We start from the raw sequence: 11,811 nt of genomic DNA, 5'->3' as shown, positions 1-11,811 counted from the left end.
TTAAAGCTCTTGTTTCTTTGGAGATGTTGTGCTTAGAAAATCTGTCATTTGCAGAAAGTGCAGTGCTGAGGTCTCCCAGTGTTAGTGTATTATTATCTAAGTATGTCCGTACTTTGGTTATTAATTGATTGATATACTTGGCAGCTCCCACATTAGGGGCATAAATATTCATGATTGTTAGGTCCTCTTGTTGGATAGATCCTTTAAGTATGATATAGTGTCCCTCTTCATCTCTTACTACAGTCTTTGGGATAAACTTTAATTTATCTGATATGAGGATTGCTACCCCTGCTTTCTTTTGAGGACAATTTGAATGGTAAATGGTTCTTTAACCTTTCATTTTCAGGCTGTAGGTGTCCTTAGATCTAAAATGAGTCTCTTGTAAACAGCAAATAGATGGGTCTTGCTTTTTTATCCAGTCTGAACCCCTGTGTCTTTTGATGGGATCATCAAGCCCATTCACGTTCAGAGTTACTATTGAAAGATATGAATTTAGTGTCATCATAATACCTATTCAGTCTCTGTTTTTGTGGGTTATTTCTTTGGGCTTCCTCTTTCTTTTACAGAGTCCCCTTAATATTTCTTGCAGAGCTGGTTTGGTGGTCACATATTCTTTCAGTTTCTGCCTATCTTGGAAGCTCTTTATCTCTCCTATTCTGAATGAGAGCCTTGCTGGATAGAGTATTCTTGGCTGCATGTTCTTCTCATCTAGGACCCTGAATATATCCTGCCAGCCATTTTTGGCCTGCCAGGTCTCTGTGGAGAGGTCTGCTGTTAATCTAATATTTCTCCCCATGTAAGTTAGGGATTTCTTGTCTCTTGCTGCTTTAAGGATCTTCTCTTTATCTTTGGAATTTGCAAGTTTCACTATTAAATGTCAAGCTGTTGAACGGTTCTTATTGATTTTAGGGGGGGACCTCTCTATCTCCTGGATCTGAATGTCTGCTTCCCTCCCCAAATTAGGGAAGTTCTCAGCTATGATTTGTTCAAATATGCTTTTTGGTCCTCTGTCCCTCTCTGCACCCTCTGGAACCCCAATTAAACAGATTTTTCCTTCTGAAGCTGTCATTTATTTCCCTTAACCTTTCCTCATGGTCTTTTGTTTTTCTCTTTTTTCCTCAGCTTCCTTCCTTGCCATCAACTTGTCTTCTATGTCACTCACTCTTTCTTCTATCTCATTAACCCTCGTCATTAGGACATCCAGTTTGGATTGCATCTCATGTAGTTGATTTTTAATTTTGGCCTGATTAGATCTACATTCCGCACTCATGAAGTCTCTTGAATCCTTTATGCTTTTTTCCAGAGCCACCAGTAGCTTTATAATTGTGCTTTGGAATTGGCTTTCTGACATTGAATTGTAATCCAAAATCTGTAACTCTGTGGCAGAGAGGACTGTTTCTGATTCTTACTTTTGTAGTGAGTTCTTCTTTCATCATTTTGCTCAGTGCACAGTGGCTAAAAACAAGTTGTACTGGAAAAAGGAAGAAAAAAAAAGAAAAAAAAAAAAAGGAGAGGTACCCTTTGGTTCTATATACTGTAATTCCCTCGACTTCCCCTGGAACTTTCCAGTGCTCTCAGTCAAGAACTTGCTCTTCCCCTGTCCTTCCACTGGTCTTCTGGGGGAGGGGCCTGCTGTGCTGAAGCTCAGGTGTGTGCACCTGAGGGAGCTGCCCGGCCCCCTGCCAGGTGCACGGCTCAGTGGGAGCTGTTTACCCCATGAGGCCCCTGTCCCCGGGCAGCCCACTCTGTCCCAGGCACAGGGTGACACCAGGAGGAACAACACCACTGGAGGCGGCCAGATCTCCAGCCCTGGAGTCAGCTCCTGCAGTGACTCCCACAGTCTCCCAGTCCACAAGGGCCTGGATGCTCCAGGGGGCAGGGGGCGCTGACCTGCACAGCTCGGGGCCATCCGGCAGCAGGAGCATCCTGACTGTCCTGTGCCCTCCCTGCCTCTGCCTGTGCCAAGGGCAGCGCAGGGTCCAGGGCTGTGTCCCCGGTGCCCTGGGCTCCGGGCCCTGTGCTGTGGGATCCTACTGCCGGGGCTGGCCCCTTCCACAGGGAGCCACCCCCTGAGCTGCTCCCGAGGCTCCACCGGGTGCGCACTCCAGGCCTTTACAGAGCTCAGCCCGCGTGGTGCAGCAATCTAACCAGGGTGCCCCTCCTCTTTAGTGACCCCAGGTACCTGGAGGCCCCAATGCCCCTCCTGCGGTTCTGCCCGGGTTCCCTGCTAAGCACCTTTCTGTCGGGGAAGAATCCGGTGCGGATTTTTAAAGTTCCCGCTTCTCCGGGGCAGGGCTCTCCTGCCCTGAGGCTGTCCCTGCCCCTCTTAGCCTGGCTTTTTGGGGAGGCCCTCCCCCACTTGATTCTTTTTTATCCCCCCCACCACCACCTTCCTACCTTGTTAGAAGCAAAACCTCTTCTCTCTGTAGCGTTCCAGCTATTCTCTCTTTAAATCTCAGGCCGAATTCATAGGTTTTCAGGATGATTTGAAGTTATCTGGGTAAGTTGGTGGGGACAGGTGACATGGGAACCCTACTCTTCTGCCATCTTGCCTCACCCCCCCCCCCGGGGGGGTTTTATCTTCTGATATATCACCCCAGATTCACATCTCCAGCCTCCTATTTTGCAAAAAGTGGTCACTTTTCTATTTGTAGAGTTGCAGCTATTCTTTTCTTAGATCCGTGGTTGAGTTTGTGGGAGTTCAGGATGATTTAGTACTCTCTAGCTGAATTCCTGGGAGCAGATGAAACTAAGGCCTCCTTCTCATCTGTCTTCTTGGACCCTCTCTTGATTGTTTTTTTATAAATGTGTACTTATTTAATTATTTTAGAGAGAGAAATAGAGAACATTAGCAATCAGGGGGAAGGGGGGCAGAAGAAGAAAGAGCATCCTGAAGCAGACTCCCCATGATGAGCACAGAGCCTGACTTGGGGCTCCATCCCAGGACACTGAGATCAGGACTTGGGCTGAGATCAAGAGCTGATTGCTTAACCAACTGAGCCACCAGATGCCCTGAAATATGATTGATTATTGAGTATTTATCTTGTATCCTGCAACAATGCTAAACTTATTTGTTCTAGGATATTTTGTAGATTCCCTTGGAATTTCTACAGAGATGATTATGTTGTCTGTGGAGAAGGCAGTTAGAGTTTTCTTTCCAAAGTGGAGGCCTTTTATTTTTCTTGACTGACTGCACTGGTTAGAATCTTCAGAACAATAGTAGAAGTGGTAGGATGGTCATCCTTGACTTGTATGTGATTAGGAGTAAAGCATTCAGTCATTCATCGTTAAGTGCGTTGTTAGTTATGGATTTTTCCACAGATGCTCTTTATTAGGTATAGTACTTTCTCTTCTGATCCTAGTTTTCTGACAATTTTTATCAGGAATGGATGTTAGCTTTTGTCAAATACCTTTTCAATGCCTATGGAAATGATTATAAGCCATATAATCATTTTCATAAGGATGATTTATTTATATGATGAATTACCTTGATTGATTTCTAGTGATAAAAGCCTTGTGTTTCTGAGATAAGACCCACTACTTTTTGTATATTATTATTATATATCTTTATATACCATATACATGGTATATATATGTGTGTATATATATTTTTCTAAACCATATAATCATTTCTATAGGCATGATATATTTATATGGTGAATTGCCTTGACTGATTTTCTATTGATAAAACAACTTTGTATTCCTGGGATAAAATATATTTTATATAAGTTTATTATTTAATTTGGTTTGCTAAATTTTGTGTCAAATTTTTGATTTATATTTATGAGGAGTACTGGTCTTTACATTTTTCTTTTTTTGATGTCTTTATCTAGTTTTATATGTGGCAATGCTGGTCTCATAGACAAACTCAGTGGCCTCCTAGAAAGATTAGGAAGTTCTCTTTGCTTCTGTTCTCTAGAATATATTATTTCTCTTTTCAGGATATATTCTGAATAATAATTTATTTCTTCCTCCAATGTTTGGTACCTTGTATCAATGAAGCCATCTGAGTTTGAAATTCTATTTGTAGGAACGTTTGGATTCAAAGTTAATTCAACTTAAAATATACAAATTATTTTTACTCAATTTATGTAATATTTCTCCGTTAAACTAATAGTTTGCATCTTTGGGGAATTTGTCCATTTCATCTAACTTGTAGTATACTGACATAAATTTGTTCTTGGTATTCTTTCTTATTATCCTTTTAACATCTGTGGAATATGTAGTGATGCCAACTCTCTCATTCCTGATATTGATAATTTTTTCTTCTCTTTTTTTTTTTCTGATCAGTTTGGCTAGAGCTTCATCAGGTTAATTCATCTTCTCAAAGAACCAGCTTTTGGGTTCATTGATTTTCTGCTATTTTATATCTTATTGATATCTATTCTGAAGTAAGCCATCCAGAAAGATTGATCATGTGCCTTCATTTTTGTTTTTTAGACATTCATCTGAAAGTCCATCAGTCCCTGATAAATGGTGACTAAGCAAATATTATTATTTGTCTAGTAGTAGTTTGGGCAACTCAGAAGAAGCCATGTTGGCCCCTAACAAAGATTATGCCCCCAGGTTGGCTTTAGAATCCCTCAGTAAATGTTTCTCAGGGTCTTATCTGACATGCACCACTTAAGCCACCCATAATTGCACTCACACAGTGCAATCCAGTCCAGTGGAACAAAAAGTCCTTGTGTGCTTTCCATGTGTGAGGCATAGCATGGGTCCTGTAGAAGGAAAGTGCAACTATGAAGAAGATATACCCTCTGGCGTCAACAAGTGCTCAGTAGAGTTTGGGAGACAGATACAAAGATTCCTGCAGGTGGGTAGCAGGCCAAATTAGGTCAGCCTTCAGCAGAGAGGTCTAGACAGAGGAATGCAGAAGCCCAGAGGAAAGAGAGAGGATGCCTAGCAGAGTGCTTCTGGCAAGCTTCAGGCAAGTGACCACCCCACTGCATGTGATGTGTGTAGGGAAAGTGACTGAATATAGAGGACAGTCCTATTCCATCTATCAATTCCTAGAATGGTCCATGGAGGCAGGATTTGGCACTCTTAACCTTTTGTAGCCCACAAAGGGTTTGGAAGTGGAAAAACCGGTGGCAATGCCAGGCTTTTTAGAGGCTCTTGTGAATACAGTTCCATTGTCCATGAGGACGCTAGTGGTAAGTGACTTCATGTCCTCCTTGGAAACTGGGATGCCAATCTCTTTCTGGGCAAAATTGTCTTATGTATCCTGAAGATAACCCAAGTTTTCCTTGGAAAAAATTGGAAAAAATCACTTTAATTGATATTTACTTTCCTTTTTATCACTCTGAGTCCTCAAAACATTGCCTAATAATTCTGTTTCCAAAAGAGCATCGACATGCCATACAGTGCATGATCTTTGTCCAAGGCAAAGATCAAATGGTACTGCTGTCTGGAAAATTTAGAAGCATGTTTGTCAGCAAATGCTACCCATTCATTATCGTTCTTAGGAGGGCATCACTGGCAATGAGTGTAGTTTTTTTTTTTTTTCATGACTGTGTAAATACACTCCCTCCGCTGGGGCGGGCTTTGTGCCTGTACTTCTTCCACGGACTGCCTCTATTACACCAGCTCAGAACCCAAGCAGCTGGATTGCCCTGGACTGCAGGTTTCCAATGGCTGCCACAATTTTGACTGGCTTTCCTCTGTTGTGTGTGTGTCTCCTGCTGACATCTGGCTTTGCTGAGGCAGGCAAGCTGCTGGTAGTACCCATGGATGGGAGCCACTGGTTTACCATGCGTTTGGTTGTGGAGCAACTCATCCAAAGAGGGCATGAGTTGGTTTTAATCATACCAGAGGTGAGTTGGCAACTGGGAAAATCCTCCAATTTTACGGTGAAGACTTATTCCACAACTTACAATCTGGAGGAGTTGAATCAGATGTTCAAGAATTTCTCTTATTCTCAGTGGAAAACTCAGCAGCAAAGCTCACTTTTTTTGGTCTTAAGTCCATTAAAAGACAGTCTTGAACACCTTTTTTTACATTGTAAGAATTTGTTTAGTGATCCAAAATTAGTAGAATACATAAAGGAGAGTTCTTTTGATGCAGTGTTTCTGGATCCTTTTGATGTGTGTGGCTTAATTGTAGCCAAGTATTTTTCACTCCCATCTGTGGTCTTCACCAGGGGATTATTTTGCCATTTTTTGAGGAAAGCACACAATGCCCCAGTCCCCTTTCTTATGTTCCTAGACCTTTCTCCATGTTGTCAGATGCCATGAGTTTCAGAGAGAGAGTGAGGAATCACATCTTCCACCTGGAGGAACATTTATTTTGCCACTATTTTTTAAAAACTCCTTTAGAAGTTGCATCTGAGATTCTCCAAACAGCTGTCACGCCTTATGATCTCTATAGCCATACGTCAATTTGGTTGTTAAGAGCTGACTTTGTTTTGGACTATCCCAAACCTGTGATGCCCAACATGGTCTTCATTGGAGGCATCAACTGCCAGGAGGGAAAGACATTGCCAAAGGTAAGTTACCTCTTCTTTGTGTAGTAAGAATAATCTGGCTTTGGACATTAGAAAAAAATAAGATTCCCACTGAACTCCAGATTTGACATTTACACTCCTGAACCCCAGATTTGACATTTGCATTTGGAGATTTTTTTTCCTGGTTGAAAGAATTCTTTTGTGCCAATTCATTGATTCATGCATTAGCAAAGTATAAAGCTGCCCTCTTTGACATGTATTTGTATACAATTGATATAATTGTATATAATTTCTAGGGTGCATTTTGTAGTACTATCCTTTGGCAACTACTGAAAAACACACTAAGAATTGAAATTTCAGTTTTTTAAAAAGAGATCTAATGTCATAGATTTTGCCATACAGGAATAATCCTTTTTTTTTTTTTTTAAAGATTTTATTTATTTATTTTTATTTATTTATTTATTTATTTATTTATTTATTTATTTATTCATGAGAGACAGAGAGAGTGAGAGGCAGAGACATAGGCAGAGGGAGAAACAGGTTCAGTGCAGGGAGTCCAATATTGGACTCGATCCTGAGACTCTGTGATCAGGCCCTGAGCCAAAGGCAGATAGTCAACTGCTGAGTACCCAGTTGTCCCATATAGGAATAATCGTATTGCCTTATAGAATTGCCCTTAGATATTTTGTATGGTATTTCTCCCATTTTTCTGAAATTATTTTATGTATATGCATATTTAATGTAAATTGTCACACCTATTTTATTAAAATAAAATCTATAATGGATTGTACCTATTGTTCTTTACCTTGGTTTCTTCACTAACTAATAAATTATGAACATCTTTACAGTCAATCCATAAAAATCTGTTGCATCCCTTTTTTAAAAGATTTAATTTATTCATTTGAGACAGAGAGAGAGAGAGAGAGCACAAGGAGGGGACAGCAGAGGGAAAAATAGAAGCAGTCTCCTTGCTGAGCAGGGATCCCAATGCAGGCCTACATCTCAGGACCCCGGGATCATGACTTGAGCCCAAGGCAGAGAGTTAACTGACTGAGACACCCAGGTGCCCCTGTTGCATTCTTTTAATAGTTACATAAAATTCTTTACTTTGGATACACCATGGTTCATTCAACTCATCCATACCGATAGATTTTTAATTTTTCCCCACTGTGTCCTTTATAAGCAAGACTATACTACACATTTTTAAATAATTTGTTTGCATTCTCACATTTCAACAGTCTTGCTGTTCTGTCTGTATAGGCTGCATATCCTTAGGAGTAGGGGTTGTTGGGCCAAATGGTACACCCATATTATCTTATAACCAATTCAACAAATTGCTTTCAAAAGATTGAACAATCTGACACTTTGGTCAACAGTACATGAGAGCTCTAGTTTTTCCATATCCTCTCCAGCTTCAAATGTTGTCAGACTTCTAAAACTCTTTTAACCAAAAAAAAAAAAAACAAACAAAAAAACAAAAAAAAAAAAAGAAGAAAGAAAGAAAGAAAAAAAATATTCTACATAGATAAATTGGCCATTTGATTTCATCTTTTGGGAATTATGTATTCACCTTCTTTAGTCCTTTTTCTAGGGCCATTTGTCTTTTTTAGAGAAATGAGTGTAAGTCTTTTGAGTAGTAGGACTACTAATATTAACACTTTTTATGTACTGCAAATATTTTTTGACTATTCTTTATCTTCTGTCATATAGAGTTTTCATTTTTGGTTGGCGAAACTTGTTACCGTTTTTCCTGGTGATTTCTGGATTTCACCTTGTTTAGGTCTTTCCAAGCCTGAGATATATAAACACTTTTTCCATACTATGTCTTAGTATTTTTAATTCCTCCAGGGTTAATACATTTTTTACAGTGAAGAATTTATATGGTACAAGGATCCAACATCATGTAATGAAGAAACCATTCTTTATCTGTTGAAATGCATCTTTATCATATTTTAAATTTCCAGATTTATTTACTCTTTTGAACTCTATTTGTGAACTCTCAGTTTTGTTCCATCGATTTATTTATTTACTCATGTGCCAGTATCATATTTTTATTGTAGTAGCTCTATAGTCTGTTTTAATATGTCGTAAGGTAATGCTCATACTCACTGTTTTTCTAAATTTTTTGGTGATTCTTGTTTTTGACTCTCCTTCACAAAATTGTGAATTGTTTTATCTAGTTTTAAATAAAATAAAGCAATAGGGTTCTGATTATATGACAAAATGCTTTTATTAAATTGAGAGAGAATGACATCATTTTGCTTGGAACTTTTCCTATTTAGGATTGTAGTATTTCTCTTTATTTATTCAGATCTTACTTTATATGTATCAATAAACTTTTGCATTTTACTTTATATGCCTTTCACTTTTCTTGTAACATTTATTCCTAGGCATATTACTATTTTTGAAACTATTGTGAACAGGGCATTTTTCATTGCTATTTTGAAGTGATTATTAGTAATTAATGTATAGCTTTGGTTTTTGCACATTTATCTTCTATCTAGCCACATTCCTAATTTCTCTTCTTAGTTTCTAAGACTCTTAGGTATACAATATCATCTGCCAGTAATAATCCCTCCCCAAATTCATACATCTTATTTGCCTTATTGGAGCATGTCCTTCAGAAACATTGTTGAACAATTAGTTCAGAACAATTATTCAATAGTTCTTATTGAATAATGTTAAATAGTTGGTCCAGCCAGTTTGATTTGGGGTTCAATCACTGGGATTGACATGGTCTTGAAAAATTCAAGAGTAAGATTTCTGATGAGTACATTGCATCCAAATCCAAATTAAGAACCTGGTGGCATGTTTCAGTTAATTATTTTATTAGAGACTTACTGAAGGCTCAGTAAATTTTGCAAAAGTCATGTTTTCTCATATAGTGGGAACCTGATTTTTCCCTTTGAATTAAGTAGTGGCTAGAAATGGATCATGCCCTCAGTGAATCTGTGTTGTGGGCATGCTGTTTATGTAACTCAGACTACCCACAGCCTGAAGCATATCTGGGAAGGATAGCATTTTGTAAGGGGGCTCTGCTCACCTTGAAATGAGCAGAGCCACCAGAATCTTCACATAGCTGAAGAAACTGCACTCATACTAGGTACACGTGCCCATATATGAAACTAAGATAATGATGGGTTTATTTAGCATGACTGCAGTAAATGAGAACCAAGGTATCTGTTGGCTTGTAGGATGTATAGACTTTTATAAAACATGCCAGTGATATCAGGAAATTTGGAGGGGGGAGATAAGAATAATTAAACTCTTTCCATCATCCTTACATTAAAAGTGAATTTTAGTGTTGTAAGAGGGAACATGTTAGTTTGTGTAAATTAACAATGCTGCCTCAGAGATTGGCAAACCTTTTAAAGGGCAAATATTTTAGCCTTTGCAGGGTTATATATGATCTCTGTTTAATAACCTTTTTGTTTGTTGCTTTGTTTTTTATAGTTCTTTAAAATTGTAAGTTCCATTCTAGCTCATGAGCCATAAAAAAATAGTTGTTCAGATTTTCCCATCCCTTTGGAGATGGAGTACAAGTTTTCTGGGTTCCCCTAGGGGATGGTCAGTAATAAGATGCTGAGGGAGAAGAGGGATCTAGTAAGAAAAGGTAAGTTTAGGTATATGGTAATACAACACTCACCTAAAAAAAGCCACCACTGCTCTCTTTTTTGTCACTCTATTTAATTTGCATTTTCTAGAATTTTGCATAATGGAATTATGCAATATGGACTCTCTTGTTTGACATAGCTTTTTAGCAAAATTATTTTGAGATTCATCCTTGTTGTTTCATGTGTAGTAGTTCATTCCTATTTATTGTAGAGAAGCATTGTATTGTGGATAACGCGCACTTTATCCAGTCACATGTTGATAAGTCTTTGTGCTGTTCCCAGTTTTCTGTGGCTCAAATAAAGTGGCTCTGAATATTCGTATCCCATACAAATGGTTTTGGATGGAAGCATTCTGTGTCCTTTTATATGATGGTCCCTTAGGTGCGGCCATAAGAGGAGACACAGGAGAGGCTCAGGGAAACAAAGTTATATTACTCAAAGTCCTAGAGAAAGGGGCTGCCACGCAGGGCTACATGGGGAAGCACCAGGGTTGGTCAGGAGGCAGAAGCAGCAGGAGCCAGGACAGGGCCTGGGTCACTGACTTCATTGGTGTTTTCATGGAAAGGCAAGTCAGGGCAGGGCAAATGGCCTAGGACTGGCTAGTGTGAAGAACTCTGGGGGTTCTAAGCTATAGGGGTGTTCCCTGGTTGCCTGGTCCCTAGGCCTGGGATGATTAAGGCAGAGGAATATTGTCTCCTATGGCTCTGGATTGGTAGTTTGCATCTCAAAGGCTTACAGTGGGCTGGGCTTCTTGGGATCTCTAAGAATCAGGGCTGGGGAAGCATGTGTGTGTGTTGGTGTCCCCAGTCAGAAGGTTTTGTAAGATGTCAGAACTTCACCAGAAAATGAAAAGTATCAGCCACTCAGGAAGTGTACTTTCTTTCTCCGGGGTGAATACCTAGGAATGGGAAGCCTTGGGCTGTTATGGCAGGTGTAGGTTTCTAAGAAACTGCTGATCCACTGTAGGGTCTCACCAGCAGCAAATGAGTGCCCAGCCCTTCCAGAGAGTCACTAACAATGGGTGTGGTCTCTCTTTCACATTTCAGCCATTCTAAGATGTGTGCAAAAAATTGTAGCTATAACTGACATCTCTATTGAACAATGAGTGAAGCACCTTTCCATGTGCCTGTTTCCCATCTCTATGTCTTGTGGTGAAATGTCTGTTCAAATCTTTGTGTATATAAAAAATGTTTCCCTATTCATGAGATTCAAGAGTCTTAATAGATTCAGTACATAAGTTCTTAATCAGGTATATGCTGTACAAATATTCCCTCCCAGTCTGTGATCTGTATTTGTCTTTTTCTTTCTCTTTCTTTCTTTCTTTTTTCTTCTTTCTTGTCTTTCTTTCTTTCTTTTTTTTTTCTTTTCTTCGTCTTTCTCTTTCTTTTCTTTCCTTTCTCTCTTTCATTCTCTTTCTTTTCTCCTTTTAAAGATTTTATTTCTTTATTTTAGAGAAAGAAAGAGAGAGTGTGTGTGAGTGTGGAGGAGAAGCGAGGGGGAGGGACAAGCAAAGGGGAGAGGATCTCAGGGACTCCCTGCTGAGCATGGTGCTGGTCTTGGGACTCCTCACCACCCTGTTTTCATGATCTGAGCTTATACCACGAGTTGGCTGCTTACCTAAGTGAGCCTTTATTTAGTTGCCCTGGATTCTCCTTTTAAAAATAAATTTTAATTTAGAACAGACTTAGATTTACAGAATATTGTAAAATGCAGTTGGAATATTCCATATACTATGTACCTACCTTCCCTTATAGT

General features: G+C 39.4%; 1 protein-coding gene across 1 annotated transcript; it reads left to right on the top strand.

Moving 5' to 3' along the window:
• Nucleotides 1–5,576: 5,576 nt before the first annotated feature.
• Nucleotides 5,577–6,484, top strand: LOC119879205 (UDP-glucuronosyltransferase 1A9-like; the record flags this gene model as incomplete). The annotated part of the gene is given in 2 exon segments (XM_038589605.1): nt 5,577–6,153; nt 6,156–6,484. Coding segments are annotated over 2 exon segments (852 nt in total), but the record flags the coding sequence as incomplete, so codon positions are not given.
• Nucleotides 6,485–11,811: the final 5,327 nt, after the last annotated feature.

The sequence above is a fragment of the Canis lupus genome, unplaced genomic scaffold (genome assembly GCF_011100685.1).
Source record: "Canis lupus familiaris isolate Mischka breed German Shepherd unplaced genomic scaffold, alternate assembly UU_Cfam_GSD_1.0 chrUn_S421H581, whole genome shotgun sequence".
In the NCBI taxonomy this organism is placed as follows: Eukaryota; Metazoa; Chordata; class Mammalia; order Carnivora; family Canidae; genus Canis; species Canis lupus.
Note: the sequence above shows the minus strand (reverse complement) of the source record. Positions and strands in the feature narration are given on the sequence as shown.